At 38.5% G+C, this 15,028-nt stretch overlaps 1 protein-coding gene across 4 annotated transcripts in view; it reads left to right on the top strand.

Moving 5' to 3' along the window:
• TNNI3K (TNNI3 interacting kinase) overlaps positions 1-15,028 on the top strand; it is a 304,957-nt gene that overhangs the window by 103,896 nt on the left and 186,033 nt on the right. For all 4 annotated transcript variants that reach the window (XM_004025984.5, XM_055366048.2, XM_055365994.2 and 1 more), the window contains exons 8-11: positions 3,168-3,312; positions 3,401-3,505; positions 13,580-13,674; positions 14,303-14,452. In XM_004025984.5, the coding sequence (XP_004026033.5) occupies positions 3,168-3,312; positions 3,401-3,505; positions 13,580-13,674; positions 14,303-14,452 (495 nt within the window). The remainder of the gene's footprint in view (positions 1-3,167; positions 3,313-3,400; positions 3,506-13,579; positions 13,675-14,302; positions 14,453-15,028) is intronic.

Raw genomic sequence — 15,028 nt, 5'->3', positions numbered from 1 at the left:
AGAGGCTGACCTATTCAGTTAGGTATGTTTTAAGTCTCTGTTTTGCTTCTTTGTATCTCTTAGGGTAATGAAAAAGGAGAAGTATAATGCCCCCTAAATGAGATTGAAAAGGTTAAAATATTATTGGACTGCATAAGAAAAAAATAGTGATACAGCCTTCAAAATATGCCATTTTGATAATGTTAAAAATTGAAAAAGTTAAATTTAGAATTAATAATTTCTGTCATCTTAATCATAAATGCTATATTTCTTTTAAATAACACAATCCTTGCAACTGGACAGAGCTGGATATTACAGAAAGCCACAAAAAATTCCTAGAACATGTCCAGCCATAGGAAGTGTTTTATTTTTTGAAATATAGCTTGTTGGATGTATTACACAGATCTGTTACTGAAAGCTTATTAAAGACAGACCTGGGAGTAATTTTAAAGATCTTGTAGGACCTGCTGACATTGCTTGGTCAATCTGGAAAATTTTATTTTATTTTTAGGGTCAATAAGCGGAAATAAAGAAGAAACAGCACCCATTCACCCAATATTCAATATTTCTTTCAAAAGACATCACTATATACCTACTCTCTTCAAAACAGAGCACCAGGAACTAGATATTTTCCTAATAATGATTTACATGTATTTTTTGTTTTAAATTCTCCTTTATATGTTTCTCAATAAGATGCTAAGTTAGAGCAAATAGAATGTTATTCATGCGTTCAATTTTTCTAAGATATAATAATATATTTTCTTTTTTGTCTTTGCAAATTGGTCGAAGACAAAACTAAATACATCACAATGACTGAGGCAAAAACAGACGTGTATACACATAAATTCTATGTCTGATTCCATATTTGTCCTGGCTTGTTCCTTCAGTTGGTATTTACATCTTCTTTGATGGGAATAATGTTTCAGCCACTGTGGATAATTCACCAAGTAAATAACCTAATTTGAAGTTTACTAATTCAATTGGCGAGGAATACTGGGTGGGGCCAAGGATGGCCAAAGGCAAATTATAAATTAATAGAAGATTGCACTGCATTCTGCTTTGCATTTTTCCTTCTGAACCTTAAGAATTCTTATGTCACGCTCCAGATGCCCTGGACTCCTAACTGTTCTCAAGCATTGACTTGTGGCATTGACATTCCCTGGCTTAGAACAGCATGTGAACAAAGGAAAAGCTTTTTTAAAAGGGAGATAATCAGAAGAACCAAGAACATTCTTCTGAATGAAAGGCGTCTTTTTGAGCTGCTCATTAATAAAAAAAGATTCAAAGGTTTGTTTGTAATAACAGCCTTGGGAGGAGAAGCTCAGTGACTTTGTTAAAGATTTCCCTTTGGCTTAAAATCTTGCAGAACAATAAAATGAGGATGATTGTTTACAAATATAGCAGCTACAAGGCCTAATTAAGACCCTGTCTAGATTGACAAAGTAATCAAACAATAAAACAAATGACTTTGGAGCAGTTGATTCCATTATTTTAGTTTTAAAAATTATTAAAGCCAGATTAGGAATTGAGCAGTTTGATGTTCAGTTGTTATTACTTCAGGACTGTAATTATTGACTGTTTAACTAGACTGTAGGTTATTTGAGAGTATAGACTCTGCATTTATCTGTTATTAGCTTTGGACACAGCAAATTTCTAAGATGGACATTAGTAAAAAGGTTAAGTAACTTTTATTAAATGTCTAGTATGGGACAAGCATCATGCTAGATAGACGCTTTCCAATCATGATCCTCTTTATTCTTTTCAGCATCTTTGGAACAATGATCTTATTATATCCATTGTTACTGATAAGACATCCATACCTCCAACACTAGCTTAATGGCTAATACGTAGTGATCACTTGATTCTTGTTGAGGAAAGAGAGTGTATCTGTCAAGTTTGTTTTTTTTTTTTTGTTTTTTTTTTTACTTTCAAGTATTAGAAACTAACTCTTGCTAATTTAGGCATAAAAGGAGTAGATTAAAGGATATTATGTAACACACAGAATCTTCTTCCTCAGAACAGAGTAGAAAGCCATGTTTGAAATTCTCACAGTGAGGAACAACATCCAAAATCATGCCCAAATGTGGTCCTGTGAAGATGCACTGCCACCCTTGCTAGGCACACATAAACTGTTGTGCTTCTGATGCCAACAATGCAGGGCATTGAATCTGTGGCTGGAATTGCTACCATGGGAAATTGGATGGAGCTACTGCCACCACTGCCACATTGCCAAGATAGATTAGGCCCTGCTTTTTATGTTATCAGCTCTGAAGTCAGAGTCTCATATGATGTGTTGATTGGAGGAGTCTACAGATAGGTATCCAGACCAGGGAACTGTTGAGAGTAAAAGTGTCATTATTAAGAATTATTCCAGGATAACAAGCCTAAACCAGGAAATATGGTCACCTTCTGCTATTTCTGTTCCCTAGCTGCAAACATATCTTGGAAAGCGTATTTTCTGCTTCTGTGATAGAATGTGGTCTTGGCTTCTCATTAATACTTGCAGTATACGGAATTACCCAGACGTGAGAAGAGGTTATAAGGCTGGGTGTTTCAGCGAGAAGGACACATGTCCACTACTGAATGAAGAATTGAACTTTAAATAACCTGTCCAAAGTAAAACAATTAATGAGGTCTGCCTAAGTCTAAAGTGCTTTTCCTTTCATGACACCATGCTTTGCATACTATAGTATGGCAATTTTCAGCTAAGGATATACATCAGAGCTGTTTACAACAGTGTTGTAAACATAGAGGTTGTGGGGCCCCACTCTAACCTACTGAACCCAAATCTCTGGGAATGGTGCTGTGGCCAGGATCTGTAATTCTTAACATCATTCAGATAGAAAAACAATCAATTTGAAATGTGATCCTTGTAGAAATAAGGCCACGTGTACCTTTTGGATGGTATTAGTTTCCCGAACTGTTCCACTGTGTAAGATAGATTTGATTTGATGTGTTCCATAGAATTTATGGAAGCTAGAAGGAAACCTGTTTAATGTGGTAGTAGGCAATAGAATAACACTATAATTTTAAAAGTTGGTCGCCCTTAATTTCCTTTATGATTATCATTAACTGGCAATTTCCAGGAATCACTCAGGCACTTAGAAATGTCCATGGTACTATACATATGAAGGTTGAGAAACAAAGAATTCTAGATAACATATCTTTTTCTTTCTTGCTGATAACAGTGAATGCTCAAGATAATGAAGACCATGTCCCACTCCATTTCTGTTCTCGATTTGGACACCATGATATAGTTAAGTATCTGCTGCAAAGTGATTTGGAAGTTCAACCTCATGTTGTTAATATCTATGGAGATACCCCCTTACACCTGTGAGTATTATGTAGCATTCCATAGGTTCTCCAGGTATACTGCATGTACTTGCTTACAATATTAACAAGATATTTTCTTCAAATCTAGGGCATGCTACAATGGCAAATTTGAAGTTGCCAAGGAAATCATCCAAATATCAGGAACAGAAAGTCTGACTAAGGAAAACATCTTCAGTGAAACAGCTTTTCATAGGTAAAAGAATATTTAAGTGCAATAGCCACTAAACTTAGCTGACACTCTAAAGCACCTGAAGTTGTGGGTATAAAGCAAGAACAAATAGTGGCAGATGTTGCAATCAGAGAGTAATAGCAGAGGTAGGGCAGAGGACAAAGAGCCAGAGCTAGATGCATGGAAGAAAAGGTGGAGGCAGATGCTGCAGTCAGTACAACAGATGGGGCCGGAGCCAGATGCTGTGTTCCTGGCAGCAGCCACAAAGACAGGGACTGATGTTGCCAAGGCAACAGGCATATCAACATCTGTAAGCATATTGCTTCTATTCCTCTTCACTCCATGGAAAGCTGCCAGAAAGGGATGTGCCCATAATCCTCCTCCAACAAGAATCTCATTACCAGAATTCATCAGCATTAAATGTGACACTTGTTTCCTTTCCACTTAAACCTTACGTGAAAATGTGTCTACCTATCTAAAATATCCATCTGTCAGCCTGTAAAAGCCTAGTCAGGGTGGCCACTCAGATACCGAAGAAAGCATCAGCTCTTCTCTAGGAATTCATGAGAGCCCTTTACGGTGTGCTCTAGAAAAGCGCACTGAAGGAACAGCTGGGATTAGAAAAGTTGCAACCAAAATAAAAAGAGAGAAAAAGAAAAGAAAGAAAAGGTTGCTAATAAGTCAGAGCTATAGTTCCCTAAAATGCCCAAAAGGAAGGTGGATGTTTTATAAAATCTAAGGCTTTCATTTTTAATGAGTAACTATTTTGCTAAAACAGTAAAAGCATAGTAATTTATATTTAGTAGATCTTGAAAATTAGTCCATTTGCCTACACATTACATATGTTTCCATTAGTTTGTAACCTCTAAAATTGTATTTGAGACTAATTTGTTGTTCACATAATGTTTTTGTATTGCATTGATGAATAATAAAAATGAGGAGACTCTCTTTATTTCTTACCAAACTAAAATTAAGCTCGTGCTTCTGCATCAGGCATCAACCTGTCAAATTTCACATACATTTCCAGATTTTTCTTGTCAACCAAAGACTCAGTCAAACAAGGGTGAAGTAAAACCACTATTTATGGAATAGTGACCATATGCCAGATGATTCACATCCATTATCTCATGTAATCCTTACAACATTTTATGAAGTTGGATTTATTATCTCTCTTTTACAGAAGAGAAAACTGAGGCTCAGAAAAGCTAAGTAACTTTCCAAAGTTTCTTATGGATAGAAAATAATGTTGCAAATGCCTACCTAATTCTAAATCCTGTGTGTTTTACATTTCTTCATGTTCTAGTACCAAAATATTTTGTCTGTTTTCTACACAGTCAGTAACAGAACAGATGCAAGAACTCCTTAGATCATACCTTCAGTCAAATGGATCAGTGGAATCTGTCCCTGCAGGGGACAGTTGGCAGAACTGATATGTACTGGTTGCTGGTATTCTCTTTCCGTTTAGGTCATGCCTGTTACAGCTGACACCTCAGGCTAGTTTTCAAATCATTTTGCTACTTCATGCACTAAAATTGAAACCAACTGTAATCAGAGGGTGACTGTCACCTCCAAAAGATTGTTTATATGAGAAGATTTGTGAAGTGAGTTGAAAGTATATACCCAGTTGTTTTATTTCGTGTAAGCCTGTGGCTACTCAGAGTAACAGATTAATGTTTTTGTTATATTCATTTTAAGCAAATATTTATAAAAGAAACTCCTTTTACATGAGGAATTCACTCTGAATATGAATTTTTCTATGTACACAGTATTTTGCACAGAGTAAGCACTCAGTACATTTCTGTTGTGGTTTTCATATGTATACACACACGTACAAATATATATGTATATATGTGTACACGCATACACGTGTGTGCATGTATATATGTGCATGTATGTATGCATGTATATATGTGTGTATACATGCACATATATACACATATATGTGCATATATTCAGAACTCATTATCTGTAAGTAGTTTCTTTGAAAAAGAGCAATGAATCAATATTAAATGTGTACTGTTATGGATCGTATTTATAATGCAAATAGTTAATGATGATATGATATATTGCACTGAGATGGTAGTTTTTTTATTCACTCAATAATTCAAGAAAAAGTCATTAAAGAGCTACCTTGTATTGGTGCTACTGGGGACATTAAGATGACAGGATTCTTTCAGTCCTTAAAGGAGCGCTATTGTAAGGTATCAAAGTAAACAGAGGTGTATCCAGTACCATATTACAGTGTGATAAGCAGTGTAACATTGAAATTACAAAGAAGCAGAGGGGTCAGCAATGAATTCTGCCTTTGGTTCATTAGAATACTTCATATTCAGTTTAATTGGATAAAGAATGAATGATATTTCATGAAAGAAAAATGACTTAGGCAAGCTTAGGCAAGGCCATCCCAGGAAGAGGAAATGCTAAGACCCAGTGAACTCCCTCTTTTTTTCTAGAACCAAGTCCCTATGCCCTTCCTTTAGCCATTATTTAGTTGGGGCTTTGCCCAATGCTAGTTCTTTCCAGTCAGTTATTACATACCTCATATCTCTTCATGATTTGAATGTAGAGTATTGTTAGTTAACAAGTGATAGCAAAAGCAGAGGTATGAGGGAAACTACAGGAAAAGAACATTTATGAGAATTACTAATCGAAAAGTTAAATCCAGTAGTCATTACTAGGCATGCTAATTTCATACAAAATCTTTTTCTCAATGCATCTTAGCTTTCCCAGGAACCAGTAGAAATCAGAATTTCAGATAAGTATTTCAACAAATCTATGTGCAAAATTTGTCTATAAAAATCTTATTTCCTTGCATCTTGAAATTTATTAATTTTTCCACAAATACTTTCTCACACCTGGAAAGAGCTGATAATGAAAGGTCCTCTACAATTTGTAAAGTGATTCTATAAGCATTAATTCACTTGAAATTTCAGCAACAATTTGGCACATTGATAGGGTATTGTCTATTATTGTTTTATAGATGGTAAAACTAAAACTCACAGAGGTCAAAGAACTTGTCCAGGATCCTCTGGTTTGTGTGTGGCAGAATTCTGGATTTTGAGTCCACAGCTAATGCTCCTTCAGTAAAATGAAAGCTTTGAGATCTTACCCTCTGGTCAAGAAGTGTTTGGAGAGACAGTAGATGGTTTTACCAGGAATCATTTCAGACTGTGACCTGGATTTGACTAAAACTCTCAGAACCCTCCTGAATTTCTAATTTGATTGTCCTGCAGAATATTTCCTAGGTCCTGCAGCTAAAAATGCAGGGAACTCTTATATCTTATCTCCTTTTATGAAAAATGACTAATATCCCTGAAAGCAGTTGATAAAAAACACTGGAAATTTTATACAACTCTTTTCTTAAAGGTCCAGATGTGAGAATCTTTAGGATTTTCTCACCATATATCCACATTTTTATTTAGCCTTTGTAGATGGTGCTTGTTTATTTTTCATCACCTCCTCCCTTCTCTGTTTCTTTGGCTCTCTTATATACATGTGTGCATTTAGAATGCCTGGCTTAATCAGGGCTGCATTTGTTTGTTAGGACTGTCATAAAGAAATACCACAGACTGGGTGGCTTAAGCAACAGAAATTTATCATCTTACAATTCTGGAGGCTAGAAGTCCAAGATCAAGGTGTCAACAGGTTTGGCTTCTCCTGCGGCCTCTTCCCTTGGCTTGCAGATGGCTGCCTTCTTGCTGTGTCTTCACGTGGCTGCATTTCTGTCAATGTCACCTGTGTCTTAATCCCAGATTCTTCTTATAAGGATGTCAGTCATATTGAATTGGGGCCCACCCTAATGACCCCATTTTAAATTAAATACATATTTATTTATTTATTATTATTATTGTTCTACTTTAAGTTTTAGGGTACATGTGCACAACGTGCAGGTTTGTTGCATATGTATACATGTGCCATGTTGCTGAGCTGCACCCATTAACTCCTCATTTATCATTACGTATATCTCCTAATGCTATCCCTCCCCCCTCCCCCCACCCCACAACAGTCTCCGGTGTGTGATGTTCCCCTTCGTGTGTCCGTGTGTTCTCATTGTTCAATTCCCACCTATGAGTGAGAACATGCAGTGTTTGGTTTTTTGTCCTTGTGATACTTTGCTGAGAATGATGGTTTCCAGCTTCATCCATGTCCCTACAAAGGACATGAAGTCATCATTTTTTATGGCTGCATAGTATTCCATGGTGTATATGTGCCACCTTTTCTTAATCTAGTCTATCATTGTTGGACATTTGGGTTGGTTCCAAGTCTTTGCTATTGTGAATAGTGCCGCAATAAACGTACGTGTGCATGTGTCTTTATAGCACCATGATTTATAATCCTTTGGGTATATACCCAGTAATGGGATGGCTGGGTCAAATGGTATTGCTGATTCTAGATCCCTGAGGAATTACCACACCGACTTCCACAATGGTTGAACTAGTTTACAGTCCCACCAACAGTGTAAAAGTGTTCCTATTTCTCCACATCCTCTCCAGCATCTGTTGTTTCCTGACTTTTTAATGATCTCCATTCTAACTGGTGTGAGATGGTATCTCATTGTGGTTTTGATTTGCATTTCTCTGATGGCCAGTGATGGTGAGCATTTTTTCATGTGTTTTTTGGCTGCATAAATGTCTTCTTTTGAGAAGTGTCTGTTCATATCCTTCACCCACTTTTTGATGGGGTTGTTTTTTTCTTGTAAATTTGTATGAGTTCATTGTAGATTCTGGATATTAGCCCTTTGTCAGATGAGTAGGTTGCGAAAATTTTCTCCCATTCTACAGGTTGCCTGTTCACTCTGATGGTGGTTTCTTTTGCTGTGCAGAAGTTCTTTAGTTTAATTAGATCCCATTTGTCAATTTTGGCTTTTGTTGCCATTGCTTTTGGTGTTTTAGACATGAAGTCCTTGCCCATGCCTATGTCCTGAATGGTATTGCCTAGGTTTTCTTCTAGGGTTTTTATGGTTTTAGGTCTAACATGTAAGTCTTTAATCAATCTTGAATTAATTTTTGTATAAGGTGTAAGGAAGGGATCCAGTTTCACCTTTCTACATGTGGCTAACCAGTTTTCCCAGCACCATTTATTAAATAGGGAATCCTTTCCCCATTGATTGTTTTTGTCAGGTTTGTCAAAGATCAGATAGTTGTAGATAAGCAGCATTATTTCTGAGGGCTCTGTTCTGTTCCATTGGTCTATATCTCTGTTTTGATAGCAGTACCATGCTGTTTTGGTTACTGTAGCCTTGTAGTATAGTTTGAAGTCAGGTAGCATGAAGCCTCCAGCTTTGTTCTTTTCGCTTAGGATTGACTTGGCAATGCAGGCTCTTTTTTGGTTCCATAAGAACTTTAAAGTAGTTTTTTCCAATTCTGTGAAGAAAGTCATTGGTAGCTTGATGGAGATACCATTGAATCTATAAATGACCTTGGGCAGTATGGCCATTTTCATGACATTGATTCTTCCTACCCATGAGCATGGAATATTCTTCCATTTCTTTGTATCCTCTTTTATTTCATTGAGCAGTGGTTTGTAGTTCTCCTTGAAGAGGTCCTTCACATCCCTTGTAAGTTGGATTCCTAGGTATTTTATTCTCTTTGAAGCATTTGGGAATGGGAGTTCACTCATGATTTGGCTCTCTGTTTGTCTGTTATTGGTGTATAAGAATTCTTGTGATTTTTGCACATTGATTTTGTATCCTGAGGCTTTGCTGAAGTTGCTTATCAGCGTAAGGAGATTTTGGGCTGAGACGATGGGGTTTTCTAGATATACAATCATGTCATCTGCAAACAGGGACAATTTGACTTCCTCTTTTCCTAATTGAATGCCCTTTATTTCCTTCTCCTGCCTGATTGCCCTGGCCAGAACTTCCAACACTATATTGAATAGGAGTGGTGAGAGAGGGCATCCCTGTCTTGTGCCGGTTTTCAAAGGGAGTGCTTCCAGTTTTTGCCCATTCAGTATGATATTGGCTGTGGGTTTGTCATAGATAGCTCTTATTATTTTGAGATACATCCCATCAATACCTAATTTATTGAAAGTTTTTAGCATGAAGGCTAAAAACTTTTCTGCATCTATTGAGATAATCATGTGTTTTTTGTCTTTGGTTCTGTTTATATGCTGGATTACGTTTATTGATTGTCATGTGTTGCATCCCAGGGATGAAGCCCACTTGATCATGGTGGATAAGCTTTTTAATGTGTTGCTGGATTCGGTTTGCCAGTATTTTATTGAGGATTTTTGCATCAATGTTCATCAAGGATATTCGTCTAAAATGCTGTTTTTTTGTTGTGTCTCTGCCAGGCTTTGGTATCAGGATGATGCCGGCCTCATAAAATCAGTTAGGGAGGATTCCCTCTTTTTCTATTGATTGGAATAGTTTCAGAAGGAATGGTACCAGCTCCTCCTTGTACCTCTGGTAGAATTCGGCTGTGAATCCATCTGGTCCTGTACTTCTTTTGGTTGGTAAGCTATTAATTATTGCCTCAATTTCAGAGCCTGTTATTGGTCTATTCAGGGATTCAACTTCTTCCTGGTTTAGTCTTGGGAGAGTGTATATGTCGAGGAATTTATCCATTTCTTCTAGATTTTCTAGTTTGTTTGCATAGAGGTGTTTATAGTATTCTCTGATGGTAGTTTGTATTTCTGTGGGATCGGTGGTGATATCCCCTGTGTCATTTTTTATTGCGTCTATTTGATTCTTCCCTCTTTCCTTCTTTATTAGTCTTGCTAGCAGTCTATCAATTTTGTTGATCTTCTCAAAAAACCAGCTCCTGGATTCATTGATTTTTTGAAGGGTTTTTTGTGTCTCCATTTCCTGCAGTTCTGCTCTGATCTTAGTTATTTCTTGCCTTCTGCTAGCTTTTGAAAGTGCTCTTGCTTCTCTGGTTCTTTTAATTGTGATGTTAGGGTGTCAATTTTAGATCTTTCCTGCTTTCTCTTGTGGGCATTTGGTGCTATGAATTTCCCTCTACACACTGCTTTGAATGTGTCCCAGAGATTCTGGTATGTTGTGTCTTTGTTCTCGTTGGTTTCAAAGAACAGCTTTATTTCTGCCTTCATTTCGTTATGTACCCAGTAGTCATTCAGGAGCAGGTTGTTCAGTTTCCATGTAGTTGAGCAGTTTTGAGTGAGTTACTTAATCCTGAGTTCTAGTTTGCACTGTGGCTGAAAGTCAGTTTGTTATAATTTCTGTTCTTTTACATTTGCTGAGGACTGCTTTACTTCCAACTATGTGGTCGATTTTAGAATAGGTGTGGTGTGGTGCTGAAAAGAATGTATATTCTGTTGATTTGGGGTGGAGAGTTCTGTAGATGTCTATTAGGTCCACTTGGTGCAGAGCTGAGTTCAATTCCTGGATATCCTTGTTAACTTTCTGTCTCGTTGATCTGTCTAATGTTGAGTGGGGTGTTAAAGTCTCCCATTATTATTGTGTGGGAATCTAAGTCTCTTTGTAGGTCACTAAGGACTTGCTTTATGAATCTGGGTGCTCCTGTATTGGGTGCATATATATTTAGGATAGTTAGTTCTTCTTGTTGAATTGATCCCTTTACCATTATGTAATGGCCTTCTTTGTCTCTTTTGATCTTTGTTGGTTTAAAGTCTGTTTTATCCAAGACTAGGATTGCAACCCCTGCCTTTTTTTGTTTTTCATTTGCTTGGTAGATCTTCCTCCATCCCTTTATTTTGAGCCTATGTGTGTCTCTGCACGTGAGATGGGTTTCCTGAATACAGCACACTGATGGGTCTTGACTCTTTATCCATTTTGCCAGTCTGTGCCTTTTAATTGGAGCATTTAGCCCATTTACATTTAAGGTCAGTATTGTTATGTGTGAATTTGATCCTGTCATTATGATGTTAGCTGGTTATTTTGCTCGTTAGTTGATGCAGTTTCTTCCTAGCCTGGATGGTCTTTACAATTTGGCATGTTTTTGCAGTGGCTGGTACCAGTTGTTCCTTTCCATGTTTAGTGCTTCCTTCAGGAGCTCTTTTAGGGCAGGCCTGGTGGTGACAAAATCTCTCAGGATTTGCTTGTCTGTAAAGTATTTTATTTCTCCTTCACTTATGAAGCTTAGTTTGGCTGGATATGAAATTCTGGGTTGAAAATTCTTTTCTTTAAGAATGTTGAATATTGGCCCCCACTCTCTTCTGGCTTGTAGAGTTTCTGCGGAGAGATCTGCTGTTAGTCTGATGGGCTTCCCTTTGTGGGTAACCCAACCTTTCTCTCTGGCTGCCCTTAACATTGTTTCCTTCATTTCAACTTTGGTGAATCTGACAATTATGTGTCTTGGAGTTGCTCTTCTCAGGGAGTATCTTTGTGGTGTTCTCTGTATTTCGTGAATTTGAATGTTGGCCTGCCTTGCTAGATTGGGGAAGTTCTCCTGGATAATATCCTGCAGAGTGTTTTCCAACTTGGTTCCATTCTCCCCGTCACTTTCAGGTACACCAATGAGACCTAGATTTGGTCTTTTCACATAGTCCCATATTTCTTGGAGGCTTTGTTCATTTCTTTTTATTCTTTTTTCTCTAAACTTCTCTTCACGCTTCATTTCATTCATTTTGTCTTCCATCACTGATACCCTTTCTTCCAGTTGATCGCATCGGTTACTGAGGCTTGTGCATTCATCACGTAGTTTTCGTGCCGTGGTTTTCAGCTCCATCAGGTCCTTTAAGGACTTCTCTGCATTGATTATTCTAGTTATCCATTTGTCTAATTTTTTTTCAAAGTTTTTAACTTCTTTGACATTGGTTCGAACTTCCTCCTTTAGCTTGGAGTAGTGTGATCTTCTGAAGCCTTCCTCTCTCAACTTGTCAAAGTCATTCTCCATCCAGTTTTGTTCCATTGCTGGTGAGGAGCTGCGTTCCTTTGGAGGAGGAGAGGTGCTCTGCTTTTTAGAGTTTCTGGTTGTTCTGCTCTGCTTTTTCCCCATCTTTGTGGTTTTATCTACCTTTGGTCTTTGATGATGGTGACGTACAGATGGGTTTCTGGTGTGGATGTCCTTTCTGTTTGTTAGTTTTCCTTCTAACAGTCAGGACCGTCAGCTGCAGGTCTGTTGAAGTTTACTGGAGGTCCACTCCAGACCCTGTTTGCCTGGGTATCAGCAGTGGTGGCTGCAGAACAGTGGATATTGGTGAATCGCAAATGCTGCTGCCTGATCGTTCCTCTGGAAGTTTTGTCTTAGAGGAGTACCCAGCCGTGTGAGGTGTCAGTCCGCCCCTACTGGGGGATGCCTCCCAGTTAGGCTACTCGGGGGTCAGGGACCCACTTGAGGAGGCAGTCTGCCCGTTCTCACATCTCAAGCTGCATGATGGGAGAACCACTACTCTCTTCAAAGCTGTCAGACAGGGACATTTAAGTCTACAGAGGTTATTGCTGTCTTTTGTTTGTCTGTGCCCTGCCCCCAGAGGTGGAACCTACAGAGGCAGGCAGGCCTCCTTGAGCTGTGGTGGGCTCCACCCAGTTCGAGCTTCCCGGAAGCTTTGTTTACCTACTCAAGCCTGGGCAATGGCGGGTGTCCCTCCCCCAGCCTCGCTGCTGCCTTGCAGTTTGATCTCAGACTGCTGTGCTAGCAATGAGCGAGGCTCCGTGGGTGTAGGACCCTCCAAGCCAGGTGCGGGATGTAATCTCCTGGTGTGCCGTTTGTTAAGCCTGTTGGAAAAGCGCAGTATTAGGGTGGGAGTGACCCAATTTTCCAGGTGCTGTCTGTCACCCCTTTCTTTGACTAGGAAAGGGAATTCCCTGACCCTTTGCGCTTCCCAGGTGAGGCGATGCCTCCCCCTGCTTCGGCTCAGGCATGGTGCGCTTCACCCACTCTCCCGCACTCCACAGTGAGATGAACCCAGTACCTCAGTTGGAAATGCAGAAATCACCCATCTTCTGCATTGCTCATGCTGGGAGCTGTAGACTGGAGCTGTTCCTATTCGGCCATCTTGGCTCCACCCCTCTTAAGTACCTCTTTAAGACACAATCCCTAAATACAGTCTCATTGTCAGGTTATGGGGGTTATAACTTCAGCATATGATTTTTCAAGGTGTAGGGGAGAGGGCACAATTTAGTTCATAACAAGGACCTTCTATCTTTCTTGTTTTATGTTTTTTTTTTTTCAGTGCTTGTACCTATGGCAAGAGCGTTGACCTAGTCAAATTTCTTCTTGATCAGAATGTCGTAAACATCAACCACCAAGGAAGGGATGGGCACACTGGTAAGACTGTGGTGAAAACACCACTAGTTCTAGATGCTTATCAATGATTAAGAATAATGGTAGGCAAAGGGATGTGGGGGCATTGGGAGTGCTCAACTCCAGTGGGAAAGGGTATTTTATCAACTGCCAGCATTTAGAATTGGTAATGACTGATAATAATAAAAAGCAGACTGACTTTTTGGTCAATTTTATTATTGTGTTAAATTATTTGCAGTCAGTGCATCCTCTTATGGCCAGCACTAGGGACAGACTGACCACACTGCTCTGCCCTTGATTTGGTGATCAAAAAAAAAAAAAGAAAAAAAAAAAACCTGTGATGGGTCTTTGTTCCTTTATTTGTGTAAAGATGCTAACATTTGTTCTTGGTAATTACAGTGGATGTAGAAATACTATAATTGTACTGAGGAAAAGACAGTCTCTATAGAAGATTGAGTACAATATAATACCCGTTTTGCTTAAAGTGATGTCTCGTTTGGTCAATAATAAAATTAGTTCTTTATCAAAGAAATCAATCCTTACTTCATACCTTTGGAAATAATGCTATTATGTGGTGATGACTGTCTTTTGAAAATTGGGGAGCAGTTTTTCTTTTTTCTCCTTTTGTTCTTTCAATTCTTTTCTATTACAGGATTACACTCTGCTTGCTACCATGGTCACATTCGCCTGGTTCAGTTCTTACTGGATAATGGAGCTGATATGAATCTAGTGGCTTGTGATCCCAGCAGGTCTAGTGGTGAAAAAGATGAGCAGACATGTTTGATGTGGGCTTATGAAAAAGGTATATTTTTAATCATCGTGTCTCTATAGTGATACATTGAACTGTGTGCATAGATTATGTCAGTGCATCAATAATTACTTTGCTTGCATGACTTGAACACTCTCATTTCTTCTGTAGATTTTACTTGAGTTTCTGGGGCCTTGGATCAAAGAGTACAATACACTGTAATCAGAGAAGGCAACTCCTAGGCTGCAGATGAACCAAAGGCATTCTCAGTATTGGCACTTTGAAAAGGGAATTGTCACATTTCTAAGTACCAGAGAAACAAAATTGTGATGGATAATGATAGTAGAGTGGGCTCAGAGCTAGTCTTTATCTCTTATATGGGGGAATTTTAATGTGGTTTCAAATTTATAAGAAAGAAGTACGGGGGGGGGGGAAGAAATATTTGTCAGACCTAACCCTGCTGACAATGCTTGTGCTAGAAAATGTGAGGGACCCAAGTGTAAACTTATTTGAATATAAACTTATTTGCTTAAGTATAAACTTATCTGAGCTCAAAGTGGTGAAAGCTTGAGATCTGGTATGAAAACAACTGGGTTTAAATCAAGCCATATTATTTGACCTTGTGCAAAT

Source organism: Gorilla gorilla, chromosome 1, assembly GCF_029281585.2.
Source record: "Gorilla gorilla gorilla isolate KB3781 chromosome 1, NHGRI_mGorGor1-v2.1_pri, whole genome shotgun sequence".
NCBI classification, from domain to species: Eukaryota; Metazoa; Chordata; class Mammalia; order Primates; family Hominidae; genus Gorilla; species Gorilla gorilla.
The sequence above is the reverse complement of the archived record's forward strand: the minus strand, read 5'-3'. Positions and strand labels throughout refer to the sequence as shown.